The 16,899-nt window shown below is 35.0% G+C and overlaps 1 protein-coding gene across 9 annotated transcripts in view; it reads left to right on the plus strand.

The window, feature by feature from the left end:
* PDE1A (phosphodiesterase 1A) overlaps positions 1–16,899 on the plus strand; it is a 339,079-nt gene that overhangs the window by 266,867 nt on the left and 55,313 nt on the right. For all 9 annotated transcript variants that reach the window (XM_073218588.1, XM_017660167.3, XM_073218587.1 and 6 more), the window contains 3 exons: positions 206–346; positions 8,089–8,189; positions 15,456–15,581. In XM_073218588.1, coding sequence (XP_073074689.1) covers positions 206–346; positions 8,089–8,189; positions 15,456–15,581 — 368 coding nt within the window. The remainder of the gene's footprint in view (positions 1–205; positions 347–8,088; positions 8,190–15,455; positions 15,582–16,899) is intronic.

Consider the following 16,899-nt stretch of genomic DNA (forward strand, 5'->3'; position numbering starts at 1 on the left):
TTAGTTAAGTACTTGGGGCTTACAATCTTCCTCAGGATTGAAAGCTACCAGTTTAAAGACAGTTTTTCAGAAAAATCCACATTTCACTTCAAGAAACTACTGTGATACCTGACTCACTGTTGTCTACTGTCCCAAACATTGTGCTTGTGTTAATTTAATGCTACTCTTTTGGTCAAAATGTAATCATAATTATTACTTTCCACAGATTCCTGTTTCTTGCCTAATTTCCTTTGCAGAAGCTTTAGAAGTTGGTTATAGCAAGTACAAAAATCCTTATCACAATCTGATTCATGCAGCTGATGTCACTCAAACTGTGCATTACATAATGCTTCATACAGGAATCATGGTAAGAAAGTCTTTGTAATTAAAGTTTGTTAGTTTGGCAAATCAAATTCCATTCCCCTAAATTCCTATTGTCTCTTTAATGTCAATAGAAGTATTATAAACAATAATCTTTTGAATTTTTTAGGGTTAATGAGTTATTCACAATATACATTTTTCAAATTGTATTTTAACTCATTGAAAAGAAAAGATATAAGATACCCAGAGGCAAATGAAAATATACCACAAAATAAAATTTCCAAATTTTGGATTATACAATACTTTTGTTTGGAAAATTCCTTTTCCCATAGCTAAAAAAAAAAAAAAGGTGACCTGGAGAAAAGGGTTTGCATAAAAGTTGGCTAAATGCCCTTCCCTTGTGTCATCATGTTCTCCCAAGGTGAACTCAGCAGGTTTTTCTCTTTTACTTGCATTGCTAATCACAATCAAATCCTTATAGGTATTTTAGAAATTATTCAAGTGAATTTTCCAAATTCTCCTCTTCTTTGCATCTGAGTGAATCAATTGATGAGTAAATAAATGATTTAGCAATATAAATTCTGGGACAACAATGAAGAAATGATAGGAACTTTGAGAATGCCTGGAGTTTCTGTGATGTCTCCGAGTTTAGGATGACTCCCAGAAGGTGAAAGGGAAAGACCAGCTCTTCCTTCTGAAAATCCTAACTGAGATGGATTCAAAAAAATATAGGCCATGTGAGATCCCTGAATCATTGTGCCTTCTTGATTCCTCATGTGTCAGCCTAAGCTGAAGCAGTGCCATAAAGTGCATGTGTGTAGAAGTTTCCACCAAACCCCATACTAAGTATTGCCTACCTGTTTAGATTTCAGAAGCCATACCCTTTCTGTTGCTAACAGATACAAATATCAGCACTCAGATATTTGTAACTGGTACTCTTTGGGGCCCAGATATCCTCAAGACCTCATCTTTCTGCTCTAGAGTCTGTATTCCTAACTTGCCTCCCAGCAAAACCCCTAGGGCCACAGTATGTTGTCCTGAAGACCTTGAAAACTTTTCACAGGTACATGATTTTCGAAGTTTATATACAGAAAATTTTCATCATTATTTCATTTCTCACTATAGTGTTTTTTCTGAAACACATTACCCATTTGCTATAATTAATCCAGTAGTGTCTCATCTGATGAAATTTTCTATTCTCCTCTATCTTGCTTTGCCTCCAAAATGTCACAGATCCATCAATGCTCTGGGTTCAAATTCCACTCCTGCCCCTGCTCCACGTTCCAATTATCTGTTGCTCTGAAGCAAACTACTCTAAATCTTAGTGGCTTAAAACAATAATTTATTAATATCTCTCAAGGTTCTGTGGTTAGAAGGTTCCCAGCTAGAAGAGTCTCACTTAGGGTCTCTCATGTGATTGTGAACACCTAGCAACTATGTCTGAAGACATCTGAGGACATCACTGGGTGAGCCATCCCTGATAGTTCACTCACATGGCTAGCAGTTGATAATGGCAACTGGCTGGGAACTCAGCTGTGTTTTTAGTACAGGATTCTTGGAATCTCACCACCAATTCAATAGAAATATGCATTCTATGAAAAGTTTATTGAGTATTATAACCTGCTTTGGAGTTAAGCCCTTTGAGGGGAGGCAGGAATCTCAAAAACCTGCATGAGTGCAATGGCATGACCCTCTTATGATTGTCTAGATGGTTCAACTATATGTGTTGTTAATTTCATACTTTTCCCCATATTAGGTGTATATGTGAGGATTACTGATTTAAGGTGTAAATGTGCCCATTGGGTAGACCAGATGTAGTCATGGCTGGATGTGGTCCTTGGTTGAAGTTTATTCATCATTCATTTCAGGAGTCTGATTTGTCATTTAGAGGGAGAAAGAGGTTACCAATAATAAGTAGAAACATAAATATTCAAAGATAAAGCTTTAAACTATTGTAAACTTTTTAAAAGTAGTATATGTAACCTTTTTATAACCTGGTTCTAGCATGTGTGCACATGCGCACACACACACACACTCGCACATTCATATAAAGCTCTTGTGGTCTAATAAGGCTTCATTGTCACAGCTGTTTCTGGAACTCTTTGCTTTTACTTGGTTTGATATGCATGGCAGTTAGCGTGAAAAGCAAAGTACCTCCTGACAGCTGTAAATGCTGTTACACTTGAAAAAGTTGCTTTTAACATTTTCCTGGTTGAAGAGTCTTTGTTTTCCTTTCTGAAGCCTTATCTTGGTCTAAGATGGTTTCCATTTAAACTGTTTGACATTTCCTCTTTCATGGATTCTGTGGCTTTGAAAAAGTTAACTGAAAAATGAAATATTTAAATGTTACTCTGAAATGAAAACTGAGCTGATTAGATTTCCTCAGAACAATAAGGAATGGAAAACGAAGGCCTACTTCAGTATAATTAATATCTGCTTTAATTATAAAGTGCAATAAAAAGATACGTGCCATTTTGAGCTAGGAGGTAACCAAGATTTCATCACTTTAAAATATGTTTCAGCTTAAGTACATTTTTTTTTTGCCACCTATGTAAAGGGAGCCAAATAAAAATGTCCTGTTTCAGCTTTAGAACCTCTGCTCTCATGGTGATATTGGAGAGATAAGGGATGCTAAATTATTGGTAAATAGAGAAATTCCAATCTACAATGTGACTTTACCTTCAGACTTGCAAGGAACTTCCAGGTTATGAAATGCCATTCCAACTTCTCTGGAAGACTGGGGAAATCTCGCCCACTCTGGCATGACTTATAGAAAGTTAAAGTTAGTGAAGATCACATAGTCACTTTCTGGGAGGATCGTGACTTACCAATCATAAACATAACTTCACTCTCCTTTAACAGATTTGGTTTGGAAACCTGTTTCTTTTTATCCAGCTTTTAGCAGAACTGTGTCAGTGGGCTCTTTACTCATCCATTAGTTGGCCATTACAAAAATAGTCTGGTGGAAGATGATGTTGTCTGAGATCAGGAAAATACATTTTAAGTAAGGGAGTAATGAGAAATTTTACCGTAGATGGTAAGAGGAAGGGCAAAATGAATTATGAATTTACTATTTTGTCAAAATTAAGTTACACTGCCAACTTGATGGTTTTGGGGAATTTATTTTAGCAAGCTTTCCTTTAGATGGAAAAAGTGATAGGTGAGCATTAATTTTCATATATACAAACGTATTGGTTTTTTAAAACAAACAAAAAAAAGCATTATAGAAATATTCATTTAGCTGAAAACCCTTGGATTTGATAGGAAGACTGGGTCACTTACTTTTATTCATTAGTTGATGCCCTGCTGTTTCAGGATGGTCCTGTCACTGTGACATTTATTAAGCACCAATAGCAGCACCTAGCTGTCAGGTGACTAACACAGCCTGTCACCTGCAAAATGTTCTGAGGACCAGTGCCTGAAAGGGATTGTAATGAAGCCACTGTCCTTGAGTTTATTAACATCCTGTGAGATACTGCAGGCCTAGGAACAGACAGTGCAAAGGACGGAGATGCTAGGACACCCTATGTCTCCTCTTTCTCCTTTTGTCCCAAAGTACTTGTAGCCCCGTGCCACTGCAACAGTGGTATGTGGTAGCTCCATCCATATGCTAAAGAGCAGATATTTCACCAAGTGCTGCCAAGCCACCGCCAAGTATCTCCTTGACTTGGAAATCATCCTAGAGCCTTGGCAAGGGAACATTTGCATTTGAGGGCTTCCGGCACAATGTTTTCTCTAATACTAATAGCAGAAGAAAGAGATAACTTGAAATCTATTTCCTTTGGAAATTGTAGTCCACTAAGCCTGGAAATACTCTGGAATGACTCATTTTTTCTCCAATCAATATCCAGAAAATAAGCCACCATGTCTCTATTTTATAAACCATGTGGAAATTCTCTTCTTACAAAATCGCTTCCCAGACAACACAGTTCAGAATGGAAAGAGTGTGGGCTCTCACGGCAGTTAGACACAGGTTTGAAACCTGCTCTACCACTTCCTCACTTGCTCACCCTCTACGTTAGTTCCCTGTCACTAATATGTGCTTAATACTGACCGCCTTGTAGGATGACACAGAGAGTTAATGATATCATATATATGAAGTACCTAATCTAGTTCCTGAAACATAATAGCTATTAACATATACTCTAATATCAATTAAAAATTAATTCATTTATATTAAATATTGTATGAGCTTATTTGCATTATATATTAATATTATTATAATACATTCACTTTCTATACCAGATAAGCTATAGTGGACTACCTCAGCTTATTCAATGGGGTAGAGAAAAACAGTGTCCAACCCTAAAATTTAGCTTAAAAAGTTGTTAATTATGCCTCTTTAGACACACTAGGAACTAATAGGTCATGATTTTCTAGTCTGAAATTCTCCCAGCTCTGTACTTTCACTTTCTCTCTCTTTCTCTCTCACACACACACCAAATAATTCAGATATGAAAATTTATATCATGTCTTAAAGCTCTATTAGCTTCTACCCATCAATATATCTAGTTAAATTATCTAGAAATTCTACTTTTGAAGCCTTAGAAGACTGTGTTCCATGTATTGCCTGCTGCAAGTAATGGGTTGTATTGTCATCCACAGAAGGAAACATACTGTGCTCTGTGAAAGGAACAGAGACTTTGGAATGAGACAGATTTCAGGTGGAATTCCTACTCTGCCATTTAGCTTTGTGCCCTTTGGCAGGTGGATTCACTTCTTTAGGATTCAGCTATGTTATCCTCCAAATAGGCGTAAAATATATTCCTAATAAATGGCAAATACGATGATTGTAAAAATTGAGATAATCTAACTAAAATATCAAATTGATTAAGTTCCTTCTCCTTTCTTCCCATCTTCATAGCATGTGCTGTTAATGGCCATCAACACCTCCCTCTAACATCACTGGAGCACTGCCCATTTTAGCTTACATCTTCCTGAGCATTTCTCTAAGCAAAATGCAACCTGCACTTTAATGAAGCACAGTGTCTGCATTGCTCGTGACTCATCATTTTAATCCTTTATTTCTGCCCGTTAGTAATCAGAAGAACCTATGTTATGTACTGATCACATTCTAGTTTGGAACAGTGATATGATTCAGCCTTATTCTCTCTGGCTTGTCTTCATGAATCATTTACAGAATTCATAAATTTAAGTATCTATTTTATGAGTTAAAATTCTCATTTGACAGCAGCATAAAATGAATCATCAACTGAGCAAAAAATCAGCCCCAAATTTTACTCTAATACAAAATACATCTCTTTTCCCATTAAGTGTGAAAGTTCAGTGTTTATCTTCCCAAATTATTTTATAATGTAAATGATTATTAAGGCTATAGTGTGGCAATAACTTTGAAGGATTCATGGAGAAAGTACTGTTTATGAGAGGCAGTGATTAATGAGACTAAAAAACAGGGAACACATATAATCAGTTTGACAGCTAGGAAGATAATAATTTAAAATAGTTAGGAGATAATCTGTAATTAAAATCCATCTCTGCTCCTAATTTAACTTTTTTACAATTGCAGCTTCATATTCTATATTTTCATAGTGGATATTGAATTTTGGTTTCTGAAAAATCAAAACTATGGAAATGTTAAATATAACCATTAGGAAATACTTAAGAAAATAGGTGATTTTTTTTTTCTAGAAACAATGTTCTGTAATAAAATAATGGGTTTCTGCGGGTACAAAAACTGGTCTAACATCAGTTGCTGTTCACCTCATGGTGTTTAATTCCACAGTCTCAGTGGAGAGATTGGAGACTCAGCCCCTAGTTTAACATATAATACAGGCCACTAATAAGATCATTTTCTTCCTTTTAATAACTCAAAATTAAATGAACTAGAAACACAAAATTGCTATAACTAGCTGCAAAAATAGCTATATCAACTCCTATTGGTTCTAAAAATCATTTCTACTTCAATCACCAAACTATGACGCACTTATTCTTGAATTGCAGTCACTAAAGATATGTTAACTTTCAATTATTTCCCAGATTCTATGCCTTATACAAAGTATGTAAGGTACTAAGTTCAATAAAGTGCTATTTATTCTGTATCTTACTATATGAAAAGATTTGTGAAAGGCACAGTGCATATAGTAACTGAAGACTTACCTTAAAATTCTATTTTCATGGAAACTGTGACTGAGAGGGTAAATAACTTCTTTGCCTGAGGATTAACCAAGATTTAAAACCAAATTGTCTAATTACAGTCTCTTTTCATTACTTCTCACTACCTCCTCCTAATGTAAACTGGAGAAAGTCAAGTCAGCAGGCAAATATTAAGTTCCTACTATGTGCCAAATACCATGATAGGTTATGTGAAGGGAGCAAAGATTAATAAGACCATGCCTTTGACAGCTATGAGATTCAATGGTTGTCACATCTTTCTTTTTTTGACTTACGGACCTAAAATGGCTCCCTCTTGCCTTTTCTACACAGTGCAAATTCATCAGCTCTAATCAAGGTAGTCTACCAACCCGTACCGTACTGTGTGCTGCCTTTTCCATCTCACTTCACTTGACTCTCCAACACAATTATACTACTGGCAATTCAACTTCCACATAAGCTTCTGTGGTATTCTACATTTGCTTTTTTTGTTTAGAATCTCACGCATTTCACTACCAATATTTGTCCATCCATCTTCCAAGATCACTGCCACCAAATATGCATTCTATTTGTCCTACAACTGTACCTTTATTCTGTGATTTTTTAAATCAAATATGCATGTAGTTTATATTTTTCCATTGCTTTGTGCAACATATTTGTTTCAAAGATATGGAATAAGACCACTAAGAGTAAACTCCATATCATATTGGATCCTCCGTTCCTACCATCAAGTACCACCTACTTGCAGTGCTAGCCAACAGAACTTTCTGTGATGATGGAAATGCTTTGTATCTGCCGTCTTCCATATGGTAACCACTTGCAACATGGACTTTGAGCAGTTGAAATGTGGCTACCTTGACTGAGAAAGGGAACTTAATTTTCTTTGATTTTATTTATTTTTAATTCAGTAGTCACATGTGATAACCATATTGCACAAAGCAGGAAAAGTGTTCTGCAAAACGTGAACCATGAGCAAACTATTGAATTACCTGAGTGGATGTAAAAATAGTAGAAAAATCTGGTTAAACCAACCATAATAGAAAGATCAGTGTATATGAAACAGTCTGAATTTTATGTGAAAGTATTTATTCTTTTATTATTAAGTTTAATTACACGGTCATAGAATATATGTCATGAAGAGCAGATTTGGTAAATTCTTGGAAACTCTTCCAAATCTTCAGATATAAAAGCTAAGTTTACTATCTCTTATGAGCAAAGTCAATATTTTCAACTCTTAGATGGAAATTTTTCTCATAGTAGGGTGTTCTCCAACAGTTTAGCTTGAGATATTTTAATGGTATATGAGCTATATGTTAAAAATCACTAAACTGTAATTGATTTCATGAGAACACAAATGAGTTAGGCTGTAAATTCAAAAATCCAGTCAGGGTTCACCTTTTAAATCATAGAAAATTACTCCTTTTCCTATTCTTAAGGAAAAATTATAATGTCAATATTTTGAACTTATGAGCCTTGAACTATCACTGACCTCATGAAGCATCTGTTATGCACAATTAGTGGTGGTGAAATAGGAAGAAAAAAGTAATTAAAATCAATAAAAATGATTTTATACTTTTATATGATTACTTATACTGGGTACACTGAAAATCCTCTTCATAGAGAGACAACATGGCCTCTGCATTCTAATTCTGATGGAATCTTTCTTTAACTTACTAGCACTGGCTCACTGAACTGGAAATTTTAGCAATGGTCTTTGCTGCTGCCATCCATGATTATGAACATACAGGAACCACAAACAACTTTCATATTCAAACAAGGTAGGTTTGATAAAGTATTAACTTCTCTAAGTTAAACCTTGAGATATATTTTTCAATACATTATTTATTTTTAGGGGGACTTAAGAATAATGATGAAAATGTCTACTAAGACGATAGGTTTAATGACTTTTAGCAAAATTCCTTAAGGTAAAACACTCAAATCAATCAACTATTATTTATGAAGTATCTTACATATACATACCTGTGTGAAATAATCTCTTTCTACCCAAAACTACACTCTGAACTATCATAAAAGCCAGACATTGACACCCTGCAACAAATCTTGCAACATATTGTTTAAGGCATAAGTTTGGTGTCATTATGTATTTTGAAGTAATGCAATTGCACTTCTTAGAAAAAATGAAAACAAAACCTAAGAAATCTTATTTCCAGTGTAGCACAAAGTGCTAAATTTAAAATAATCAGAAAATTAGATATTTTTAATAATGTTGATAATGGCAGTTATTAGAATCAAAATATCAGAGTAGAATTATACAAGTCTTCTAGTGCTACTATCACAAAATACTACCGTTTGGGTGGTTTAAATGACAGAGGTTCTCTCACAGTTCTGGAGACTAGAAGTCCAAGACCAAAGTGTCAGTAGGTTTGGGTTCTGCTGAAGCCTCTCTCCTTGGCTTGCAGATGGCTGCCCTCTGTGTCATCACCTGGCCCTTTTCTCTGTGTGTGACCCTTGGTGTCTGCAGTAATTTGGATTAGGTACCCACCCTTAGGACCTCATTGAGCCTTAATTGCTTCTTTAAGGCCTTATCTTCAAATCCTGTACATTAGAAGGTTCTAAGGGTGAGAACTTAGACATATGAATTTGGGGGGACACAATTCATTCCATAATAGAAAGGTGCTCTAAGCATTTTTTTTGGTTGCACAGAGATCTCAATCCCTGGAAGAAAGAATTTGGTCTAGGACCCATCATGATCCAACTCCCTTTATATACTTAGGATCCTGAAATTTCTGTAACTCTTTCACTCATCAGAGATGCTTAAGATGAGAATAAAGTTGAGAGGTTGATGTCTCCTGAAACTACTATGAAACTCTACTCTTTTTGAAGGAAAACTAAACTGAGTTGTTGCTTATTAGTTCATTTGTTGTAATTAGTGGACTTTATTTCTTGGAGCAGTTTTAGGTTTACAAAAAAACAGAACAGAAAATACAGAGTTCCCATATACTCCTTCCCCCACACACTCAGTTTCCCCTCTTGTTAACATCTTTCATCGGTATGGTACATTTATCAAAACTGAACCAATACTGATACATTTACTTAAGTCCACATATACAATAAGGTTTACTCTTTGTGTTGTACATTCTGTGGGTTTGAAAAATGTATAGTGACGTATATCCACTATTATAATATCATACAGAATATTTTCACTGCCCTAGAAATCCTTTGTGTTCTCCCTGTTCATCCTTCCCACCCCCTTAACCACTAACAGTCAAGGATGGTTTTATTGTCTCCATAGTTTTGCCTTTTCCAGAGTGTGATATAGTTGAAATCATATTCAATAAGAAGCATTTTCAGACTGGCTTCTTTCACTTAGCAATATGCAGTTAAGCTCCCTCTATGTCTTTTCATGGCTTGATAGGTCATTTGTTTTCACTGGCAAATAATATTTAATTGTGTGGATGTACCTTTGCTTCCTTGTTCACCTGTAGAAGGGTATCTTGATTACTTCTAAATTTTGGCACTGAATAAAGCTGCTATAAACATTCATATGCAGCTTTTTTGTTTGGTCTGTTTATTTGTTTTTTAATACCAACATTTCTGACAACTGATTCTCCATCTATAGGAAATTATTTTTTCATTGTGGGGAGCATAGAAACATTTTATTAAAGTATTAGATTCCAATTATTTTTGGAGCCTTGAGTGAGTAAAGTGACTGAGACCTACATTATCAATCATCTGGCCAAAGCCTCACAATCTAAGAGAAAAAAAAGATTTCAAGAGATGAAAAGACCTATCTATCTGTACGTAGTCAGCTGATGGTAGTGGTAAGACTGAGAATCTGAGAAGAGGGACACTCTCAATCCAGTCTATTTATATAACTGTGCTCTCATGGCCAGAGACAGGTGCATGATAGTTCCAATCTTTTATTTCCTGAAATGGGATAGGCTTAGAAGTCATGGCCCCTTGAGGGAGAGAGAGGAATTGTCAAAAGCCAAATAAGGAAATATTGGGGAAGACATTCTTTCTACCCCCAAAGTCTCTCAGATTGGCAGAACATGAAAGGACAAGGCAGACTTCGAAGTCTGATTTAATGGCAAGGAGTGTTTTAACCTACATATTTGCAGAGTATAGGGAGTTGTTTTCATTTGTGTTAAACCTCAAAGGAAGGACAGACTGTGCAAATCATTTTTGCTTATCAAAGGCTCATCTACATCCACCAAATCCGTAATGAGTGGAAATTTAATTAAAGATATCTCATTTCTGAGCTGGGCCTCGTAGAGGACAATAGTTTTGGGAATTGCAGAAGTGATCTGTCACCATTGACTACTTCCTGCTTTTCCTACTTTGAAAAGCGAAGGCAGAATGGACTGGCGCCCCCAGCAGCGGTGTTAGAGCGCCACTCGCGGCTTTCTCCTTCGACCATTCACGTACAACCAGATGAAGAATCCTAATGTAATCATACTTTGGCCTGCAGAGAAGATGGGAAAAAAGGAAGACGAGGAAGAGGAGAATGAGGGGGAGGAAAAGTGTAGTGGAGGAGGAGGAGGAAGAAGAATCATTTTTTAAAATTTTATTTAGAAATTCTGAATATAAAAGGGGGAAAAGGCCTAGTATTCTACTTATTTCCTTATATATTATCTACCAAGATCAATTATGTAACAGATTAATTCTTCAACTTGGAAATCATATGAACAAAAATGTTGTAATAAACCACAAATGCAACAATATAATGTACTTTTTAAAATTCTATTGCTTCCATATTTTGTCCAAGGAGAAATAAGGTCTTATATCACTGATATCAATAATTTGATTGTATTTTATATTATTCATGGTTGCTTGGATTTAAAATTCTTTTTAATATGGAAACCTATTTACTGGATAATGCAAAATGACTGAAAAATAATTTAGAACATAATGCAAGGCTAGATTTGAGTTCAATGTGGACATTATAATTCATGAAGTCCTTGAAAGTGTAAATAATGGAAATAATTTCTTCTTTGTGAAAAGAAAATGCAAGCTACATGTTACCATGGACACTGAATGTTGCTTAGAGTCGTGTTCTGTTCTTAGCAGTCAAAGATTATCTCAAAAAATAAGACCAGGCTATATTCTCAGTATCTGGTTGGATTTATGAGACAAAACCATACATACTTTGTTACGGTTAAATCTGGTTCAAAAATACATCTTTACTTGTTGCTGAATGGAGCAGACAGTGATACTTGGAGCCAAATTATGTGCTAATACTGGGCAAAGCTGTCATGGCAAGATTTGAGGCCATATGATAAAATAATACATGATTTGCAAATCGCAGTTTTTCCTATGATCTGATTGAACTTTGGGAGATACTTGGGCAAGATGTATTTTATTCTCTAAAACAAGGATTGCATATGTGCTTCCTAGTTAAATTTTCTGTGTATTGAGCTATGATTATTGGCTGAGGAATTTTCAGGCCATTGTTGAGTATATCAAGAGAAAATCTATTTGGAGATATGTGCTATTAGCTAACTACATTTGTTTTCCAGTTTTATGATACTGGTAGAAACGAAAGAGGAAGTAATTATTCTGCTGCCTGATTGGTCATTTACCATAATAATAACAACAAAGTTTGATTTAGCTGGCAGATTATTAAGTACACATTTCATATAGGTTGCTTTCAAGAGAAGCCAGGTTTCTTTACTTTTTTCTTTTGTTTGTTGTTGCTTTACTCTTTGGTAATTACAAAGTGGTAAGGTCAGTGCTAGGTTATAACCTGGACTCAACCTACTGAAAAGTCTACAACTTTAAGTCTTAGTAAAGCAGTTTTCATGCTGATAGAGTATATTTCTACCAGGAGAAAGGAAAAGTGATGGGAGCCTGAGTATTGGGGGAAACAGAAGAAAAGTTGTACAGGTTTCAACTTGACTTTTCCTTTTGCTATTTCTGCTGCCTACCTCCAACTTGCCAACTTATATGGATGGGTTCACCGTTTTGATACATTGAACACAGTGGCTGTGCTTCCATTCCATGCTTGCAAAATGAGCTGGCATAATTAAAGGATAGAGGAAGAAGAATCAAGGGCTGCATTATACAAATCTGGGAACACTTGAGGTATTGCAAACTTCATGCTCGAATACCAAGTTCAACAATGCAATCTGGAATATTTATTTGATGATCAAATGATAAGAAAAAAAAGACAACAGAAAAATAAGAACCTTCCCTTGATGAATTCATCATTTAAAAATACAATGTCCATTTTAAATTTTGTTAAAAATATTTTCCCAGTTTAATAATAGACTGATAATACTAAAATTGAATTACAATATTATAAAGGAGGAAACAACTAGATTTATAAATAAACCAAATGATTTTCATCATCCCCTACACCCTCTACCCAAAAGTAATTTTGGTCCAAGGGAATAGGGGTGGTATTCAACTCTTTGGGATGGGTACAGAGAGATTGATTCATTCACTAATTGAATGAAGATGTTAGATAATTTTTTTTTATCATTGGTGTATCTAGATTGGTCACATGTATCTGGATTACAAACTGAAAGAAAAGACATAAAGACATTTAAACTAGATAATTAAAGGAAAACTAAGTACCACAACCAAGTGAGGTTTATCCCCAGATTCAACATTCAAAAATCAATTGAGGTAATCCAGCATACCAACAGGCTAAAATAAAACCACACGTGCTTATGTAAAGATGCAGAAAGACATCTGACAAAATCCAACACTCATTCATGATAAAAATATTCAGTAAATCAGGAATAGAGGAGAACTTCCTCAACTTGATAAAGAATATCTACAAAAAAACCTACAGCTAACATCACACTTAGTAGTGAGAAACTTGAAATTTTCCACTAAGATCAGGAACAAAGCAAAGATGTCCCCGTCACTACTGCTTTCTTAACATCACAGTGCAAGTTCTAACTAATGCAATGAGACTCTTGAGAAGGAAACAAATGATATAGAGACTTGGAAGAAAGACATAAAACTGCCTATCTGCAGATGATATGATAGTCTATGTAGAAAATCAGAAAGGACTGACCAAAAAACTTCTAGAACTAATAAGCAATCAGGGAAAATTTGCAGGGTATGAGGTTAATACACAAATCAGTCACTTTCTTATATATCAGCAATTAACAAGTTGAATTCGAAATTAAAATCACAGTATCATTAAATTAAGAACAAAAATGAAATAAGTATAAATCTAACAAAATATATGTAAGATATATGAGGAAAACTACAAAACTCTGATGAGAGAATTCAAAGAAATAGATATTCAATGTTCATGGATAGGAATATGCAATATTGTCAAGATGTCCATTTTTCTCAATGCAAACCCAGAAAGCCCAGAAGAACAAACACATTATAGAAAGAGAAAAACAAAGTTGGAGAATTGACAGAACTTATTATAAAGCTAATAATCAAGACAGTATGGTACTGGCAATGGAATAAATAGATAAATGGAAAAAGAAGAGAGAGCCCAAAAATATTTTCACATAAATATAATCAACTAATCTTTGGTAAAGGAACAGAGGCAATATAATGGAGCAAAGATAGTCTCTTTAACAAGTGGTGCTGGAACTAGTGGACCACACACGCAAGAAAGTGAATCTAGACACACGCTGTATATTCTTCACAAAAACTAAGTTAAAATAGACAATAGACTTAATGAAAAATGCAAAACTATAAAACTCCTAGAGATAATATAGGAGAAAACCTAGATGATCTTAGGTGGGGCAGTGATTTGAGATACAATATTAAAGGTACAATTCATGAAAGAAAAACCTGGACTTCATTAAAATTAAAAACGTATGCTCTGTAAAAGAGAATATCAAAAGAATTAGAAAACCAGCCACACAGTGGGAGAAAATATTTGCAAAAGATACATTTGATAAAGGATTGTTGTGTAAAATATACAAAGAACTCTTAAACTCAACAATAAGAAAAAAGCGACCTGATTTAAAAATGTGCCTTAACAACAGTTCACCAAGATATAAGGGAATATTACCATATAAAAAGATGCTCCACTTACACTGCATCAGGAAATTAAAACAACAAGATATAACTATGTATCTATTACAATGGCCCAAATCTGAAATATTGACAATACCAAGTGCTGATGAAGATGTGGAGCAATAGAAACTGTCATGCATCACTGCTAGAAATACAAAATGGTACATGAACTTTAAAAAAATAGTTTGGTGGTTTCTTAAAAAACTAAATACACTCTTACCATTTGTTTCAGCAATCATACTCCTTGATATTTACTGAAAGGAGTGGAACACATATTCACACAAAAACCTGCACATGATGTTTATGGCAGATTTATTCATAATGGCCCAAATTTGGAAGCAACCAAGAAATCCTTCAGTAGGTAAATGGTTAAATAAACTTTGATACATCCAGAGAATGAAATATTCTTCAGTGCTCCAAAGCATTGAGCTATCAAGCCATGAAAAGACATGGAGGCAACATAACATGCATATTACTAAGTGCAAGAAGCCAGTCTGAAAAGGCTTCTTGTATGATTTCAACTACATCACATTCTGGAAAAGGCATAACTATGGAGGAAACAAAAGGATCAATGGCTGCTGGGGGCTAAGGGAGTGGGAGAGATGAATAGACAGAATACACAGGATTTCTAGGTCAGTGAAAATGCTCTGTATGATAGTATAATGGTGGATGCATGTCATACACTTGTCCAAACCCACAGAATGTACAACTCTAAGAGTAAACCCCAGTGTGAGCTATGAACTTTGAGTGATAATGATGCATAAAGGTAGGTTCATCAATTGTAATAAATGTACCACTCTGGTGGGGAATTTTGATAGATGGGGGAGGTTATGCATGTGTGGGGCTGGGGAGTATATGGCAAGTCCTACCTTCTGCTCAATTTTGCTGTGACCCTAAAACTACTTTAAAAAAATAGTATACTTTTAAAAATTATCATAGAAAAAGGAAACTAAGTCCTTCCATTAGTTTAAGCGTACAATTATAGAATTTTTACTGATGAGGTGTCTTGTGACTTGAGGATTTTTAATTAGGCACTCATAAAGTCTAAAGAAATCCTGTACTGGTATTTTGTTTTTAATTCTTAGGTCAGATGTTGCCATTTTGTATAATGATCGCTCTGTCCTTGAGAATCACCATGTCAGTGCAGCTTATCGACTTATGCAAGAAGAAGAAATGAATGTCCTGATAAATTTATCCAAAGATGACTGGAGGTGAGTTTCAGAGGAAACCTAATGGAAATTTAATTTCAGGAAAAAGTTAAGTTATGTGATTTATAAGTGAAGGAAACAGATGAAAGTCAATGCCTATCTCATACCACAAACTTAGAATTCTCGTCGACTGGATGACTCGGAGGGATTAGTACCTAGAAGACTTTGTTTAATAGCCAGGCTCTGTTAGTTGGAGGTGAACTATTTTTGAGGCCTGTTGAACATCAATATGCATTACAGCCCATCCATAAGACAGCTTCCCACACAAGTACTTGAAGATAGCTAATTATAGGCTCTCTGGAATGGAACTCGGCTCAATTGTACCAATATGTGGTCCTACATAAGTTCAAAATTTGTGTCATAATGATCCCTCATATATTACTTTTCTACATGTGGAGTTCAGCATTTTTAAAAAGGAAAGAATTAACTATTTGGAGCAAAAAGCTTTACAAAAATACTAAGATGACCCAGGTGCAGAGGAAAATCGTACACATTTCTCCAAGGTATCTATTGGTCTGCTTTAAAAAAGCCTTTATATATTTAATAAAGATCTTGTTCAAAGTCATTTAGTGAAAAGGTTTTCATTCAAATACAAATATAAAAGGATTTTTTTCCCTTTAAATCAAGTAAAAAGAAAATGTCCAAAGGAAAAAAATGATGTGGTTAAATAAATAAATAGGTAATTCAGGGTTTAAAACAAGCTCTAACTTCCCATGATTATTTTTAAATGTTTGAGCTCTCCAGTAGGTAGGGGGAAGGAGGCGCTTTATCCAGCCTTACATTTTATTCTGCAGTAAACAATATCCCAGTTGGGTTTCCAGCCTAGGAAGGCCAAGATCTGATTGTACAAGTATTTTAAACCTACCACCGCCAGGCTATATGGAGAGGGCAAAAGTAGTAGGGAGACAAATCTATAGGTATTTCCTAAGGTCCAAGAGACTTTTTATTTTTATCTAGAGTACTAATATATTTCCTCAGATTCAACCTTGCTTCTAAAAAGCTACAAGAGATCTATTTGCTAGCATAAACTTGGTAACATTTTAGCACAAATTAAAACATGGATGAGTTGAGATTCTCTGTTTAAGCTTTTAGTCCAAGTGTCAACTTTGGGAGCAGCTGAATCTTATCCCTGCTATACTAGCAACCTGTGTGACTGGCTAACAATTCACTCTCCTCTGGTGGGAAATAATAATACTGCTTCATATAAAAATACCTGGAACACTGCCTGGACTGAGTAAATACTGAATAAATAGTGGTGGTTTTATTAAAGGAAATACTCCACTTGGAATCATTTTTCTTTAAAGTTGCTTAGGATCCTTTG

This window comes from Manis javanica, chromosome 12 (genome assembly GCF_040802235.1).
Source record: "Manis javanica isolate MJ-LG chromosome 12, MJ_LKY, whole genome shotgun sequence".
Lineage (NCBI taxonomy): Eukaryota > Metazoa > Chordata > Mammalia > Pholidota > Manidae > Manis > Manis javanica.